Below are 18,940 nucleotides of genomic sequence, written 5' to 3'. Positions count from 1 at the left end.
AATGCACAGAATTTAGATACCATTAATATGTCTAATTCAGACAAATCACTTTGAAAGGCATGTGTAGGAAAAGCTTTTAAAGTGTGAATGAAATCATGTGCTCTGGCTCAATGAAAGGGATTTAAAGGAGCTAGCTAGAAACTAAAGCCGTTAAGGAAATCACCTTGTAAATGTTACAAAAAGTATTGGTGAGCTTAATATATTAGCTCAGCTTGAATATTTAAAAGCCTGATTAAACACTCGCTGATTAAATGCTTACACCACTTTAAAGAGAGCTATAGTGTAGAGAGGGCAGTCTCTCACAAGGGAAAAATAATTTGGATTCAGAGGATGTAGCATGGTGAAACATCTTCTAATACATCTTATCCTGCCTCTCTCCATACTCCTTTAGAGCAGAGCTTGCTGGGGTGAGCTGTGGGTTCCCACTCACAGCTGCTGTGCCACAGGATACTCAGTAGTTGTAGCATGTCTGCCATCCCCAAAATAAGAAGTATTTCAACAAACACCAACAAACAAACAACCACCCCCTCCCCCTAAACACAAATAAAATCAAAACAGAATAATTACCCCAACCCTGCCCCCCCACCCCCCACTGTTACCTGAGATGGAATATCTTGAAGAACACAGCTCTCCAGGTACTCCAGGTACTGGAAGCTTCATTACTGATTTTTTTACCTTGGTTGTAAAGGTAAAATTAAACATCCTTGTGATGTTTAATTTTGAGACTAGGAGCAACTTCATATACATGCATGGCATCTTTAGCACCAAGAGCACATCACTGTTGCTGGCATGGCATGGATTAAAGCCCACTGTGGCTGTAGAAAATCAGCTTTATTTCCCTGTGGGCTCAGTGTGGGGACCAGCATTAAGCTCACAGATGTGTGCACAAGTGCTCAAATTGTGCCTGCACAACTGGGGGAGAGGCTGTCACAGGCATGCAGCAGAACCAGAGCAATACATTGTGGAAGAACTTCTGACTGAATGTCTGATGCTATTTACATGCCTGGATTTTTGTAAGCATTCTTGAGACTTCATGCAGAGTCCACTGAAGGCAGGGAGAAGCTGAGGTCCTTTAGTTGCCCCTTAGTTGTGTTCCAGAGCAGTGAAATCTTTGCACCCAACATTCCCTGAATGGGAACTGGGGCAGGTTAGAGTTGTTTAACCCCTTTGTTGTCTTTTGTGTGTTGGAAAGGTGAGCCACAAGGAAGAGTACAGTCTTCTTTTCTTTGGTAGGCCAGCTAAAATTTTCATTCTCCCTGACTTCATCAACACCTCTGAGACAAGAAACTGTAATCTTAAAGCCTTGCAGGGGTCATGGTTCTTGTCTTGCTTCAATGCAAATACATCCTTAGAATCTCACTCAGCTAAACAACCTTTAAATTATCCTAAAAGGTTATACCACCGTAAATAATTATAAATAAAAGGAGTGTTCTATTTTTGTATTCTTTCTCTTTTTTTCCCCCAATTATCTGCCTTGTGTTTCATGCTTCTGGAACATAATGAAAGTAATTTTTACTTAAAAAACACATGGTCAGAATGCATTTCTGTTACTTCAAGTAAGCTTGGGGTGTTTTTTATATATTGAGAGAGTGCATCTTTTCTTTCTGTATGTGTATATAAATACATACAAAGGTATATATGTCATATGTATACCTTTATAACAATATATGAATATTGTATACATATATACCTTTATATATAACAAATATGTTTATTATCTACATTCAGCCTTTCTAGAAAGTGAATTCAGACACCAATTAGATACAGATGGCTTAACAGATAATCATTCAAGTGCTTTATTCTAGATCTGCTTCCTAATTCAACCATATTCTGTAACACCAGGAGCCCTTTTCTTACCATTGCCAAAGTGCTCTTAGGAACTCTGTGAAAAGCTTTGTTTTTATCACTGTAAAGCAATGCTGCAGAATTGATGCTTTTCTGAAGTGCTCTCCTGCCCCTCTGTGCTATTGGTAAGTCATCTATCATGGTTGTCATTGGCAGCAGTGACTCAGTAACATAATGGTGTTCAATCTTCTGTTGGGACATGGATGTGTAGATCAGAACCCAGTCAATAGGCTTACATGTAAAATACCATGGCAAACCAAATATTGTGCAATGCTCAATGTGGTTGTAACTGTAACCACAACTTTTTCACTCTACCTAAAATGCTAATGGAATATTACACTTGGATTTAAAAAAGAAAAAAAAAAAAGACTAAGAAGAAAAATTGCTTTTGAGGGGTTTTCAAGGAAGGAGTTTTCTCTGCAAAAGCATTTAACTATTTTTACATTTCTTTATAGCAACAAGATTAGACTTTTATTAAAAAGATGTTTGGGGTTTTGCCTGCTAGAATTAGGTTTTCTTTTTGGACAGTATCCTTTCTTGTGTTTACATACTTACCATTGTTTTCAAATGTAGGACCAGAATGTGGCATAGGTGTGAGTAATTGGGAATAGTAGAAGATAATTCCAGTGAGAGCCTCCACATTTTTGAAATGTTCTTCCATTTCTGGTCTCCTTGGATACATAAGTGCTTGATTTAAACTCACAACCTGTCTTTTTTTGCAAGCATTTAAAGAATCATAGAACCCATACAACACATGGGACATTACAGGGTTTGCTTCAGAACACTTTCTTCTCTTTTGGAAAAGTGTTTCCTTACTTTTTTGGAGGAAGCCAGTACTGTGACTAGTCCCCAGACAAAAGAAATGTATTGCTCTGGATTTTGGGTCTTGTGTGTGTTTCTGTGTTTTGGATTTTTGAGCACAGATGAAGTGTAATTGGTCCTTTGTCACCTCGGTCTCACTTTCTCTGACAGTTGCTCTGCCAGCATTTCTTGCCCAATGCAGAAGAAAAAGAATAAAGGAATCAAGATCATGCAGTGGGCCTATCTTCTGACCAGATTTTAGCAATTTCACATCCTTTAACTCCTTGACATTGTTCTTGCTTCTGTCCCTGCATGACTAATGGACTCTGTGTGGATCCTCAAACAGGTGATCTGAATGGCACTGGAAAATGTGTATCTGCTTGGAACTATTTGAGAAATAGAGTCACATTAAAAAAAAAGTTTAAAATGGGTTATTTTCATATTTATTGAGCAAAAAGAGAGTAAGAGAGATCAAATCCTACTGTAGTCTCATTTTGTTTTGTCCTTCTCATCTTGAAGGATTCTTCTTAAAAAGTGGTGATGAGTATGGCTGTGAATTGTAGGTTTAGATTCCATAAGAATTGGCCTCTTTTTGTAGTCAAGTTAGTTACAAATATGTTTCTTCTGTCTGACTTAGGACATAAAATACCTCTGTAGTGTTCCATAACGTAGGGGCAGAGATAGCATTCCTTAGTCTGCTTGGAGCTTCTTGGTTTGACTTCTGCTCTGAAGAATCTTCTGAACAGCCAGGCTCTACCAGCAGCAGAAGAGGCTTTGGGAGACCAGTGAGACCCACCTTGCCTACCTAAACTCCTCTTTTGAGAGTCCAGGGCCCTCCCCTTCCTGCTTCCTCCCACCCACTCCCAGACTTGCAGAAGGGATTGTTAAGTACAGCACCTAACACTGTCAAGGTTTTATGAACAGGAGAAAATAAAAATCGTTGCTAAATGACTTTTTAGTATTTGCATGTCTTAAAGAAAAAAACTTCTGTGAATGTAACTTGTTGAGAAGCTAAACTGTGACTAAAGCAGCATGCACACTATATATTTATCAACTTGTCATTCTCCCACTAGAGCTTCAGCACTTCTGTTTGAGTGCTCTGTAAGTTTTATTGTAACTGTAGGAAAAACTGCTCTTTGAGCTCCCCTCCTGTACAGCTTTAAAGGTAAGGTAGATGTTAATCAAATGATGTTGCTGTGCTTTGTTCCCAGTCATGTCTTGGCTGATGCTTCTGCTGCTGAGCGTTGCCTAGAAGTGTGAAAAGCTTGTGTTTTTAAGATGATGGATCCTGCACCTTTGAATAATTTTTAGCAGTTCATGTAGCTTGGAACTAATGCTCAGTATTGGAACAAACTTTGTAGATGCCACTGGAAGCTTATTTAGAGCAGTTGACTAATTTACCGAAGTTTGGGAATTGCAGCTGGTTTGCTGTGTTACCAGAGCTTTCCCTTTACATTAACTTTCTCTTCCCTTTATTCTCCCCATTTCAAAGACTGTCATAATCATTTAATCTCTCGTTATGCAATTAGATGTGTTGCTACACATTTATTAGCAAACTTACTGTCAGACTAGTAGTAATGCTGTAATTTACACTTCCCAAAGCATGGAAATTCCTGTGTAGGAATGAAGGCTCCCTTCTTTTCCCTCCTCCACCTATCCCGAGGTGGTTGTGCAGTGAAAAGTATTGCAGGAGACTTGAGATGTGTGAGTGATAAGTGCTCTGAATGTTGTAACAGCTGGACATGATCAGACATGTTAAAGATGATGTATGAGGCTCGTGTGAGTTTTGTGCATTTGTGCTGGCTGAAGATTTATCCTGTGTAGTTCCTTTGGGCTTCTCTGATAAGTCTCATCCCATCCCCCCGTGCAAGAGAGAGCAGTTGATACCTTCCCCCAGTGCTCCTTCTAGTAACTGACTGAAAGACTGAAGTCTTGTGGTGCAGCCCTTCTGTCCAGATGTTCCCTAGTTCTGCCTGCAGATGAGTGTTTGGAATCACAAGCTGCTCACACCCAGCACATTAATCATCGCATCATCTGGGGACCAATAGAGAACCTGGCAGCAATGCTTAGTTTTCCTTAACACACCATGTAAATGAAGTCCAAAAGGCACTTGAAATGTAACACTTTCTTCCATTTGTGGAAGCTCAAAGGCATAACTCCTCTTGAGGATTTTAATCCAGTGGACATTAATGTATTGGGGATCCAGTGATGTCATCTATCTGTCACTGGGAGTTAATGACAGTTAATGCATGGATTAATGATTGGAACAGTGTTGAAAGACCAGGGAGTCATGAATCCATATCTCTGATACTGCCTTAGAAGTACAGACTCCAATCAGAAATGCCTGTGGAGTTGTCTGTTCAGGAAAACCCATCAGGCCATTATCTGGGTCCTGTGCTCATGAGTATTGTGCACAGTACAGGTGTAATAGTGCATGCTAACATCCCTGTCTGGTTCTTCACATACCCTGTTGTGGCAGTACCCTTCTTTTCTCTTTTAGCTTGGAATACTCCATGTACATACGAGCTGCAAAATTTGTCCCTCAAAGTTGAAATCAGCGTTTTGTCTCAAATCTTTTAATAATATGATATTTGCCATATAATCTTTTGCTCAAAGTGTTAATTTTTTTATTTAAATCACAAAATGTTTTTTGTTTAGGGAATTTAAAACAAGGAAAAGGAAAGAGCTGCTGAACAAATTCTGTAGTTCCAAATATCAAGCTAATTTTTAAAACGTTAACATAAGTACTATATCGAATTAATGAAACAAAGCTGTCTTTGTGGACAATGTACTAATACTTAATTCAAAATTTTATGGAGTAGATCCTAGGGATCATTTAGGAGTTTTACATGTGTTTAAAAAAATGAAACCCAGAAGATCTGACTGCTGTGCATTTGCTGTAACACCCCTGGAACGTGGCTAACGCCCAATTACTGCATGCTTAGACTTGGATGGGAATTACAATTGAGCTGTAAAATATTTTGACAGTTTCCAACTGTTGTGTGGTTATTAGCCAGGCATCATAAGAGAATGAAATTCAGTGATTTGATTAGGTTTGTATCATGATCTGCTTAAACAAGGACTTTCAACATAAACATGTAGTGTAAAGTGTTAATCAGAGGCAGTATTTAATTATTACCAGCTTTTCTCGAGTTCTGCAGGAGAGAATTCCTCTCTCCCAAAGATTTTGATTTCTTAAATGAGACTTGCCATACCTTTATGCTTCAGCTTTTCATTTACAAGCTTTTACTTGTTGAGTGCTAAAAGCATAACCACACCAAATTTAATTTGTCGCATGAAAATTGTGTGTATTTTTCAAGAGGATAGATTTGACAGTGTTGAAGCTAGAATAGCTTGTGTTAATTACATATTATAAAACAAAAAGGACATTTTCATTTAACATGTATTTCTCCTTTTAGCTGAACAAGTCCTAGCAATTAGCAAATTTGAATAATGTAAGCATTCCTGGAAAAATATATGTTAAGCCAAGTGGCACTTGAATTGCTGTTACTTTTACATGTATTTTTATTTTGAAATGAAACTAATAAAGCAAAAATATTCAAACTGCATGCAAATTAAGCTCCAGATTGTGCTAGTCTTGTTATGTTCATTAAGCCATTGAATCCTTGAGTAGTGGCTGTTATTCCATGGGGACTATTCACAGAATAAGGTACTATTCAGAGAGGTAAAGATAACAATCTGCCTTCACACTGCTTAAATAGTGCTCATTCTGTTGGGCAACTAAAGCAAGAATATTCAAGCCTGTCATTCCTTAATTTTTCACTTGCTTTATTTAGTAATGCTTTTTTGTTTTCTGTGTTGTTTATGAGTGGTGCTTGAGAGTGAAGCATTCTGTTTCTGGTAGAGAAGGCATTTTCAAGTGTTGTCATCCTGTTTTTTTTCTTTAAAAAACCCTCTAAGGTAATCTTTGTCACTGAGTTCAGTCTGTGACATCTCTGCTGTGGCTGAGAGCTGATTTGGTTACCAGTGTTGCTTGCTGTTGCTGTTTGCCTGAATACCTCATTTCACCCGGCTGTAATTGGTGGAGTTTTTCTGACTGTTGTCCTGGGTTTGACCTGAACTCTCACCTTGCAGATGACAAAACCTTTGTAATGGTATGCTGGATTTTAAAGTGGCTTTGTGACGGTGGAAATGTGCTGTCTGGGAGAGAGCCTTCCTCTCTGGCAGTCCTCACAAGGAGCAGTTGGAGTGGTGGGCTTGTAGTCAGTAGCCAGTCTCCTAAACATCTGAGACAGCTGTAAACTGTTCAGCTGTAGAGTTTGTCATTTGGAGAGTTGTTAGTGGTTATTGAACTTGGTGTGTATTCAGATAGCTGTGTGCTGGGAAAAACCCAAAATACGCTGTGCTTTGCAAGATCTGATTAACATTGGGGAATTGGTGCATGAGTTGCTTATGAAAAAATAATATCAGAACCTCCACGCAAAGATTAATTTTTAAAATGGGAAAATGGGGTTTTTTGGTGGGTGGTTGAACTGAGAGGCCAGTGTCAGGTGTTGCTTGGTTAGAATTAGGGGGTTTCCAGCTTCCTTCCCGTGCAGCCAGAGCATGGAAGGAAGCTCTGCCAGCCTCCTGCTCCCTGCTGGCAGCATCCCATGTGAGCTGTAGGCTCTGGAGGTAAGAGACACAGATAATGTTGGTCTGAAGCACATCTGAAAGATCACTTGGTCTTTCTACTTGCACTAATGCTAAGTTCTCCTTTATAAAATGAAAAATTTTTGCAACCTGTTGTTAAACAGTAATGAAGCATCCATCGCCTTCCCAGGCAGTCTTGAGTGCTTTATTTTCATTACACTGCATTAAAGATTGCTCCTCCTGATGTCTGACCTCTAGCAACTAAAGCCTGTAACTTTCTTTTGGCAAACACTGGTCTGGGATGTCAAAGGGTTTGCTTTCTTCTTTGGAATTTTACATGCTTGATGATTTACCGTGCTACTTTCCTCTATCACTTGTTCATACTATAAATGACCTAAATGTGCTTCAGCTTTCTTAGTGCTTTTTTTCCCCCCCTCTGCAATTTTCTTTGGGCTCGTCTTCCTTACACGCTGCATCAGGGAAAACTGAATGTAAAATTTTTGATGTGGTTTTGTTGATGCTAAGTGGAGTGAGAGAGGCAGTCTTGATCTTGCAAGTTTTATTCCTGTCTGTACATCTCAGTACAATGTTTGTCTTTTTCACAACAACCTGATGTTGTTGACTTTGTGTTCAGCTTGAACAGACTGTTTTCCCCATATCCTTTTGTGAAGAGCTGTTACCTAACCAGTTCTTCCTTATCCTGCATTTATGTAAATGATTACTCCTTCCTAAGTTTCACTTGCAGCTATCGAATTTCATACTGCTTTTTTCAGATCTTTACTCCTTTTTATGTGATTGGCGTTCTAGTGCATTCAGTGTCCATCCCAGCTTCTTGTCCAGTGCATTGTTCACCTTTCTAATTCAGACTTGCACTGAACCTAAGAGACACTTGCAGAACCCCTTTCAATGCATATTTACAAGAATCACCTAAAACTAGTCTTGGGTATGGTTGTCCAGCCTGTTTTGCACCTATATGAGTCTCATTAAGGCTCTGTTTTCCATGCTTCCGTATGAGAGCATCTTGAAAGACAATTAAAAGAGCTCAGCTACATCTGTAGTCTCTTATATGATGCTTCTCTACTCCCTGCTTCCCTCTTGCAGAAGGAACTTGGAGTGCTAGTCATGATTTGTTGATGACAAATTAATTTGTTACTAGTCTTCTTTTAACTTTCATATGCTAAGAAGGCCCTTAATTATTTGTTCCACCTCCTTTTCATTTGCTTGTCTGCATTCTTGCTACTTGTCCTTTTTCTTATGCTTTTAAAGGCTAGAAGGAAATGTAGTCTTTTCCTACACTTCTAATATTCTCTCCTGTGTTCAAGTCTCCAAACTGACTATTCCTTTCGGATGTTGTTTCATATTGGTTGTTCCAGGACCTTAGGATTACATTAAATGTGTTCAGCTAATCTGAAAGCTTCTGATTTATCTAAGCTGTTTCCACATGGGGCTGAAATCTGACCTTTCTGTGTCTGTATGAGTAATGCAAGTCTTCAACTTCCATCTGATTTGTACAATAAGGACAGATGTAGAAAAAAAGTACTGAGCATTTCAGATGTGTCCCCATCATCTATGGACAGCTTCTCCTTACCACTGAGGAGGGAAGCAATACTTCTGTTAATTTCCTTCTCATGATTGTTTACATAGAGTCAGCTGTCAATGCAGTAGTTTATCAAGGCAAAAACTTGTTTCCAATAAATTCTAACTTATCTCTTGCTGTCCTCAGGAGCTTTAAGAATATCCATCTTTATGCCTGGTGCCAGCTCATGGGTACCAGCAGCTCACAGGTACCAGCAGCTCATGCAGGATTGTAAAATATGCTTATTTTGTTTCCACTGTCAGCCAAGTGGAGTACTATGGCCTTCAGGGGTACTGTGACATCAGTACCAGGCTTAAAAATACTGAGCGCTCTAAGCACACCCAGAGATTGTTTTCCTTTGTTGCTGCAATACCTGCACAAATCTGGCATCTGTGTTGTCTTCTCAAGTATTTCAAACAAAGATTTCTCATGGGTAAAAGCTAATGCTTCCATAAATCTACCTATGGTTGGGCATTAATATAAATGATGCTGTATGTTTACAAAATAGGTAACTATAAAGTTTTGAGCAATGTCACCTTTAATGAGCCAACATCAGAAGGTTGCCTGAAAAAACCATGTCTGTTGAAATGTTCAGAAGAGTGGGATAATGACTTGTGTTTATTTAATGGCTCTGTAAAAAGAAATTCCTGCAAAAGCAACAAGAGTTCACTGTTTTTAGGAAGAATTGGCAGTGACTCTCGTTTTTAGTTTGCCTTGTGCTTTCTTTTAGAAGAGATTCTTGTGACCTTTTCTGACAAGCTCTAACACTTCCATTGTTTGCTGCAGGCCTTTGAAATGTGGCAGAGATAGCCTTGGGCCCAGGGAGGTGCGTTTTGCTAGTTCAGTTCACATTTAACAAAGTTAAAAGCTTTGAAAATTGCTATTCCTCATCTGTGGTTTAAGTTGCTTAATTCTGGCAACCTGCCCAAAACCCTGAACGTTCCCATCGTGGCAGAGAGCCAGGGATTGTGAACCAGCAGCATCCTGGTGGCTCATCTGGGCTTCCAGCACAGATTACATGAGAGCAGAGCGTTCAGCCCACATGCCACCGGGACAACTGGAGGAAGGAAGGTGGACACAAGGAAACTGCCTGTCTTCTGAGAGCAGAAAAATGAGGCCCCATCCCTGCATGTCATCTGTTCATACTGTTACATTATAAATACGTGTAATCATCAGAGACCGAGCTCCGTGTTGGCTTCTGCTTAATGGTATGAGTTCCATAGCTTTTCTTGAGATTTTTAATTGAAAACACGGCGCTCAAGACAAAGATTATGCGACCTCAGGGAAGAGAAGCTAGGTGAGCCTCGGCCAATCCCTTTTTAATAGTTCAGTCTGAGAAGGAGATCACTGTAACTTTTTTCCTGGCTGTACTGACCATCAGGTGAAATTACTTCCGCATAAGTAACCAATTCATTATGTTGTCTGAGATTTGTTTCCCTTTTACCAGTTCATTAACATAATCTTCTCCTTGCAATTAGCTAATAAATTTAGGGCTTCTCAGCTTGGTGAGGTAGCTGCCCACACTCCTGTGCAGTCCTGTTCTTCTCTGCTAAGAACATCCACGGGGGAGGTTGTCATCTGGAAATAAATCGTCTGCCTCGCTCTTAATTGATTGCCATGAGCAGACAGCCTTGTGTCCTGTTGCGCAAACGAGGCAATTGTCCAGCAGTTGATGTGTTGTGAATTTTGGTTCTGAAGGTTTAGAGTTTAGTTCTGAATTCTTGGCTTCTTTCATCCTTTTAATCCCTGACAATGAAAACCAAACCAAAATCCTAAAAGACTCGCCTAAGAAAATGTTACTTCATTGCTAGACAAAGTAAAAAGCAAAAGGAGGCTACCAGATAATTACAAAAGTTACAAAATTAAGTACTTAGCAGTAGCCTTTGTTACTGCAGTCTCTCCCATCTTTGTGCACTGGATGCCTGTAGGATATATACATGTGCACATTTCAATTTTATGATAGCATACTGCAATTTTCTACGAGACCACTTCCTTGGTGCTCAGAGTAAAAGTAACCAGAGGCAGCCATCTGCAGGCTTGCTTTCATTTCTTTGTCCAGGTATGGTTTGGAAAAGCTTTTTCCAGACTCTTGGCCATCAAAATATATAATAGGCAACTGAAAACCCTTTTGCATTAAATAATCAGATCTACTTGACCAACTGCTAACTTGAGGTGTGTTCCAAGGATTTCACCTTCCACATTCAAACATGAGAGCATCATGTCAGCTCAGGCAGATGTTTAAGTGTTGGGTTATGATTGAACATGGGCTGGTTTGATTGTGCCAAATTTAAACCTGTAAAATGATAAGCAATTTAGACCTTATGCCTAAGGCTTTTGAGATAAAAGTTTGTATTTTATTGCATATCCACATTAGCTGTAGGCACAATCAGAAGAGTGAGGAAGGCAAAGTTTTAAGATGTCTGCTGCTGCTGAAACCTGGAGGTTACCTAAATGCTCATTATTAATCATATATAGGAAATAAATTCGGTGCAACTTGTGTCCAGCAGCTGGGTTTTCATATCTCGTTCATTTTTAGGGACAGTAGGAACCAGAGACATTTTGCACCATGCAAATAAGGAGCACAAAGTTAAAGAATGTTCTCCTAAACAGATCAATTTCTTTATCAGAGTAACAGAATAGCAGAACTAACATTTCTTTCATGAAATGTGCATTTTCTAATATATGCATGATCTTCCCTTATTAGAAGCAAAGAGCAATGCCATTTGTATTTTGATGTGTCATTAAATTGTAACCTGCTATGTAAAAAATACGTAACTACCCTAAGTAAAGAACATCTCAGCACAACTGGGTCATGAGGATGTTTTCTCCATTTTTGGAATAAAACAGAAAGCTGTTCCATTCTATCTTTGCAGACTTTTTCCATATTGTATTTGAAATTCGTGATACCACTTCTTGACTTACACCCAGACTGTTCTACAGCCCAGAGTAAACAAAATTGAATGCATGTTGGACACATACAGACCTTGTCAAAGGCATAAATTCTATTAAATGAGCCATATTCAAATTCTGATACTCCCAGGCTAATATGACATTCCTATGGGTGAAGTCCTATGTTGTTTAAAAACCAAAATTTTAGAATATCATTTTGAGGGTATAAAGTTACCTGTTTGACTGAAATGTATTTGGTGTCTTGCTTCTATTGCACCTTTATACAGCTTTTCAGACTGTTCAGTTCAGCTGAGTTTCCTGGGCTTCTACATCCAGCCACATGCTGCACATTTTCACTCACCTACTTGTGCCTTACTTTCATTTACCTTACCTTGCATTTTAATGGTTGCACAATTTTCTGTGAGCCCAGACAGCGTCGTGGTTTTGATAGGGGTACGGGAAAATCCCTTTTATTTTGCTCAGTCAAATAAGTTAGAGGCCAGTGTCTGTACTTGCCTTTGAGGGAAAAAAACTTGCTTGTTCATTGTTTGTAGGTCTTCCCTATTCTGACTTTCAGCCCTATCTCAATCTGAGAGAGCTCAATCTGAGCTTCCTCTCCTGCAGTTGATTACCAGTCCTGGGTGGTTGTCTCAGCTCCTTTCCTCTTCTAGGAGTTGTGTTCATTCATTAATATAAAACCCAAACCATGTAAGTGTTCCACCTAGATTACAATTTTTTTTTTCCCCTTACTCCTCTCAGCATCTTTCTCTTATGGGCTTCAACACTCCTGCTTTCTTTAAACACCTCTACCCCCATGCAACCTGCCTATAAGCCCTTGAGGCCCTCAGACTGAGCCCCTACAGTCTTCATCCTGGCCGTGTCACCGTCCCATAGCCCCATGTTCTCATCACACTTCCAGTCTTGATTTTCTTCTCATGAGTGTTGGGCTGTGTCAGAGATGCAACTCAATCCCTGCTGTGTGAGCCATCACTGTGCCTCGTGCTGGGTTCCTCAGAGCAGCAAAACCAGCTATTTGAATATTTTTAAGTGTGGGTATGCAGCCTAATACTTGAAGCTATTGTCCTCTTGTTAACATAATGGTCTGATGGGATAATCTCCCAAGAGAAAAAATGCATACACTATAAAACATATCAGCTGAGCTTCCAGAATGTGTAAAAAGAAGAATAGAGACTTCAGGGCTTTTGTTGAGTGTGAACCGAAGATATCCCAAAGCCAATGCTGACTCCAGCTGATAAATCCATCCTCATGATCCTGCATTTAGATCTGAGCCACCCTGTGAGGGAAAGCTCTGGAACCTCCGTGCTCGCCATGCGCTGCTCCACGGCTGGACAGAAGCCAGTTGTGTTGGATTCCATGACCTGTTGATCAGTGAGCAGCTCTGGCAATCTGCTGTGGATATCTTGGCCTTTCTAGTGGCATTTCCAGCCGAGTTCGCAGGGACTTCGGCTTTTGAGCTCAAAAAGGCAAGTTGTGACTGCTGTGTCGTTTAGAAGAATTGTGTAGTCAGTGCTGAAAAGAATGATGCAAGAAAAAGGTTATTAAATTTTCATTTCATCTGATTAGTTACTACCAATTGTGTAGAGGTAGAAATAGGCACTTGGTAGTAATTGTGTTTGCACCAAGACAGTAATTATTATGTCCAACATACAAATATTGAAAGGAAATGTTTTGCATGATGATTTTTCACACACACATGAAAAAGAAACTAAAACTAATATTTGTAAACTCCTCTGAAAGCCTGTCAAGTGCTCGCACACAGTTCTGCCTTTTCTTCTGTATTTCCATTGTGTCTGGAGTTGAATGCTTTTATCATAGATTAAATAACGAAAGCTTTGACGCAGGTGGTGATTAGGAGCATAACATTGTCATGGTATTAACTTCACCTTTATCAAAAAACACGGACTAATAAGTGTGGAAAGAAAACCTTATACAATTTCTGCTTTATCAGGTAAGAGAAGAGAAGATTGTACGTGTAATGCACGTTATGCGTGTCCTAAATCTTCTGTATTCTGGAAAAAGTGCTTTTAGAAAATCTAACATAAGTGGAAAGAAAAACATAGAAAAAAGCTCTAGATTTTCAAGGATTCTGCAGTCCGTCTTTTTAAACATTGATAATTTTAGAAAAAATTTTTAAATAAAGTATGAAATTCTGCCTAATTTATTGGTTTAATACTTTTTTATTTCCTTCTGTAAAATCTGGTTTTAAATTCAGTTACATCTACAGTTTGTTAGATAAGTAAAGTAATTTAAATGGCAATATTGCCTAAGGCAATTTCAGTGTTAACAAGAAAGTGTTTAGGTAGTGACTGGAAAATTTGCCATTTTTGTTGAGAGTTTCAGCAACAAGTATTAAGCCTTTATAGTTAACATTTAATATATCTGGTAAGTAATGCTCTATGATTTGAAGAAGTAGCTTTTTGCATTAATAATTTATTAAAATATCACTTTTCCACTATTTGATAATGTTGTTTTAGTTTTTTTCTCTCAGTGAATACATCTCTCAGTAGTGCTATTTCCATGTCTATAACTTGTAATAGGAAATATATTTTAAGTAACATAGCACCTTAAATTTGAGATCAATGATTCGTTACTAGATTTTGCTTCAAGTTGTAAAGAAAACAAGAGAAAAGCACCATCTTAATTACTTCACTGAATCTGAAGTAACAGCTCCTATGCAATATTTGTTTCTCTGATTAAAATCTTATGCATGGTAAAGTTTATAATTTATTGCTACTTTTCCTTCCCTATTTTGTATATCCCTGTTAAAGCCGTTAATTCAGTGTATTTGGAGATATTTGTCTCGTTGTTAATGGATTTGTTCATGCTGATTTGAATTGTTGACAGGATTACAAAACCCCTAAGCACTTTCTAACAAGTTATTTTGTACATATGATGTGGAGTTTAAAAAAATAATCTCAGCAAGGTATACCTTTTGCACTTTGCAAATGAGTTAGCAGTGCTTCTGTCTGGTGAGGAGCTAGTGTGTTTATGCAACAACTTTTTAGGGCTGATTTGACAGTAAATGAAAAATTACTTTCCCAGCTCTGCACTTTTTTTTTCCCCAGAAGCAGTGAAAACAAATGAGTTGATAGCAGCTAATTGCTGAGCACTGACAGGCTTCAGTCAAGGGGGGGCATCGTTGGTCTTTCACAAATAGGCAATAACAAGTAAATCCGTTTGACCATAAAGTGGCTGTGATACAGTAAATTACTTGCTCTTAATTTGTCTTAATTTGGGAACTCTCTAGCTCTAAAGTGCATCAAGAGCTTGTTTGTTTTGTATATATGCTTTAAATGATATTACATTGAAAGAATAGGGGATCTCAGTTCTTTCACTGTAATTCAAACATAGGATTTACATCAGTCACATTCTGCCTGTTTGATTAGATCTAAGAAGTTTTTAAAGTGGCAGTATTTTTCTAGGGAAGTGTGTATGTCTGAAAACAGCTGCTGCTATCAGAATGCTGAATTTGAGGAGCAGCGGATAGTCTGACAAATGCCAAATGCCTGAAGTGTTCTATTTTATTTCTTGCTTTATGCCCACACAAATGTTACTAAAAGAGTCAAAATAACTTTTTTTGGAAATGGTCATTATTAGCTAATGATGATCTAATGGTCGTTAGCTAATGACACTTGTTAGAAACCACCTTCTGACAAGAGTTTTCATCTGAAATTCCTTTTCCACATAGAAAAGCTGAAGCCTGGAAGAGGCAGCTCTTCGGGTTTGGTTGGAAGTGGCTGTTCAGAAACACGGTGCCATAATTACCTTTATGCAATTGCTCACTGGCACAGAAAGAGCACCAAAACTCTCCTCTGGAGCCTGTACCAGAGGAACTCATCAATCCTGTGTTGTGACTTCGATTGTGAAAGGGCTCGTGGGGATGCTTTTCCATGGCTGCATTTTGGGAAGTGTTTTCAAGGCTGTGTGTCACGGGCTGTGCGGGGCTGTGCCGTGTTTCAGCACGGGTGTTTCCACTGCTACAATTCTTGGCCTCTTCCCCTGTGTAGATCTGGAATCCTGTATATCTGCATCCTTGGGAGACAAGTGCCTAGGGCAACAACTGCAGATAATAACTCGCGATTTGTGTCTTTTGCAAGTTACAGTCATTGTAAACTGACAGCTGTGAAGGACCTAAACTCACATCAAAGGATACAGATCATCTAGTTAGGTCAATTAATGTTAATTCTCATCTTCCATTAAATTCTTTTATCTTCTCTCTCTTTTTTTTCTTTTTTTTTTTGTTTTCTCTCTCTTTTTTTTTTTTTTTTTTTGCAGCCAAGCCCAATACCAAGTCCTGTTTTGGGGAGAAAGCCAAATGCCAGTCAGTCATTGCTCGTGTGGTGCAAAGAAGTTACAAAAAACTATAGGGGAGTGAAAATCACCAATTTCACCACGTCGTGGAGAAACGGTTTATCCTTTTGTGCAATATTACATCACTTTAGACCAGACCTAATGTAAGTGGTATACTCTTTGCCTGCATAAGCTAACTCTCATAGAAATACTGAACAATTTTTTAACTTGAAAATCAAATACCAGTGTGTTTTAGGTGCTGAACTGTTTTCACCCTTTGCTTTCAAGCATAGAACCCTCCTTTCTAAGAAACCAGATTTATGAATGCTCAAACTTTGTGACCTCTTTGCTCTCCCTTGTTGCATAAACAATTATTTCTCCCCTCTCTGTGATTTGTTTTTCTTCTTCTTAATCTTATACAAAGAACTGACTTCAAGATGATTATGAGAATTGCGCCAGTGTTGAAATGAGATGAGAGGAATAAGCTCTTTGTATGCTGACAAGGACGGATTACCTCTGGTAAATTTGGTTGTCAAGGCTGGCCTCTAGTCCCTGCCTTAACTTCTTTTTTAGATGGAGAGCTTCAGGCAATGAAACATGTAATCGGTGTTTATTTATTTATTTATTTGTTCCTTTAATTTTCCACACTATTAGTTTTGTTGATTGAATTGCTGTGAAATTGCTAGTTACTGTATGATATTATTGTATGTCAAATTTTTAGATTTAGTTTGTTTTAAAACTGCTGCTTTTATCAAATACTGTATATACCCACTGTGCCATTTTCCCCCTCAGTGACTACAAGTCCCTGAATCCTCAAGATATTAAAGAGAACAACAAAAAGGTAAGAACTGCCAGGCAAAAAAACAAAACCCAAAAACAAAACCATAGCCTCAATTTTGACTTCACTGCAGGTTTTTATTAATTTTGGGAAAGTGTGGTTGTTTTGTAAGGTCATAACTGTGGCTCACAGAAGGAATTTGGCCTCCCACGGTTCAGATCGGATGTGTTATTGACTCGAGTTTGTCATGGTTTTAACATTCACAACAAGTGCAGGGCTGGCATTAGAGTTTAATATTTGTATGGCCTACATTAAGTGTGAGAGCAGAGGAGGGGCCTGGCCAGCCTTCTGTGAGCACTGCTCTGGTTTTTCCTATCAGCCACGTAATTAAGAGAATGAAAAATGTAACTGCTCTTGGACTGTGGCACACAAGGCTTCTCTTGCTGTTGCTGTAACAAGGCTCTGGGAGCTGGCCACGGTTGATGTTGTTTTGATGGTGATTGTTATATTTTTAAAGATGGAATTTTACACCTACTCTTACACTGCATCAGCTGAATGAATTAGTTTGCACAACATGGGAGGTTTAGGATAAAAGGTGTTGACATATTCCTTTACAAATAAATTAAATGCTAGGAAAATAGTTAATAGCCTTGTGCTGTGCAACTGCTTTAAACCAGTCTTTGTAGGTGCAAGATGTAGAAAGTTTCTCTGGAAGAAGCAGGAATTCAGTTTGGGGATCACCGGAAGACTGTTTATTTCTGCTCACTATTTTAGATATGTTACAAGCTTCAGTTGGGCCCTAGGGACATGTTTAGAAATTACAATTTTCATGTGAGTCACTGATTATAAAATTGTTCCTGAAGATCGTCTGAAAATTGTTTTAAGTATCTGCCTTCTTAAAGCTGTGATTTTATTTTTATACTGCTTTAAAAGGCACTAAATTTAACTGGGATGAAGGTATAAAAATATACTTTAAATAAATTACCAAGTTCAATATTATATAGCAAACATATCTACAATCTAGTATTATTTACTTACATGGAGTGTATGAAAGTGCTTTATTAAAATTAATTTTGTTTATATTTTAATGTACCTGCACACTTATGTGTTAAACAGGGAGTTACTTGTCTTTAATTTAGTACTTAAGTATTCTAAATAATGAAATATCTCTGAGCAGCTCCTATCTAATGAGTATTTAGCTGATGATTTTTTTTTCATAATAATAGGAGGACTTACAATGACCTAAGTGGATTATCTGTGGCATCACAGTATTTTCTGTGACCATATGTTTTTGTACTTCAAGTTTTGTTGAGCGTCTGGCCTAATTAAGCTGGATTATAAAAAAGAAAGAATAGATTATTAATTAAAAACGTTAGCAGTATGATCAGTCATCTTTCCTTTGTGAAACTGTGATGGCAAACAGTGAACTTTTTAGCCTGTCTCTAACAGGATATAGTTCCCAGAATTGAAGAAATAGTGATTGTTATTATTGTGCAGTTTTTTCTTTCATCACTTTGCCAGCCTTCGCCTGACAGCTACCCTGAGTATCTCAGTTGCTTCCTGCAGATTTATTTCCTGGTCTCACACAGTTCTGCCAGATAACCCCGTGTGCCCTTGGTTGGAGTGAATGCAGCACTGCCAACAATGGCTGCCTAGAAATTCCATGCAGATATGTAACACATTTGACAATGATTCCTCCTAACCAATTAAAATAACATCTTTGGATGAATAGGATGATTTTCTTTGTCTGAAGCAGTTCTTTTTCTTTTTTTCCAATGTTTTTCTGCCTCTCCCTCTCCCCAGAAGGAAAACCATAGATTAAAGGTTAACCCATAAGAGTATATATTTTAGAAGTGCATGACTTTGTTTGTATTTTAATTTTTAAAAAAGGAGGAAATCTTAAGATTTCTTAACAACTGTTTCAGAGCAAATATTGTGTATAATTAGGGATGGAAATGCACTCTTTAAAAAGGCATGTCATCAGAGGTTCTTTATAATACACACCAACCACTTGCCAGTTGGGTGCTGCCACTGATGCTAAATAAAAAAGGGTATTTACCTGTGACATCTGATCTTGGCCAATATGTCAGTGTGTTACAGAGTTGGGAAATGATTGGAATACTGCCTGTGGTGCTTGTGCTGATGGA

At 38.5% G+C, this 18,940-nt stretch overlaps 1 protein-coding gene across 6 annotated transcripts in view; it reads left to right on the top strand.

Moving 5' to 3' along the window:
• The window catches only part of EHBP1 (EH domain binding protein 1), a 207,262-nt gene that overhangs the window by 111,366 nt on the left and 76,956 nt on the right, over positions 1-18,940 (top strand). For all 6 annotated transcript variants that reach the window (XM_064709260.1, XM_064709257.1, XM_064709259.1 and 3 more), the window contains 2 exons: positions 16,001-16,179; positions 16,808-16,856. In XM_064709260.1, coding sequence (XP_064565330.1) covers positions 16,001-16,179; positions 16,808-16,856 — 228 coding nt within the window. The remainder of the gene's footprint in view (positions 1-16,000; positions 16,180-16,807; positions 16,857-18,940) is intronic.

Source organism: Zonotrichia leucophrys, chromosome 3 (genome assembly GCF_028769735.1).
Source record: "Zonotrichia leucophrys gambelii isolate GWCS_2022_RI chromosome 3, RI_Zleu_2.0, whole genome shotgun sequence".
In the NCBI taxonomy this organism is placed as follows: Eukaryota; Metazoa; Chordata; class Aves; order Passeriformes; family Passerellidae; genus Zonotrichia; species Zonotrichia leucophrys.
This window is presented reverse-complemented; position numbering and strand designations above follow the sequence as displayed.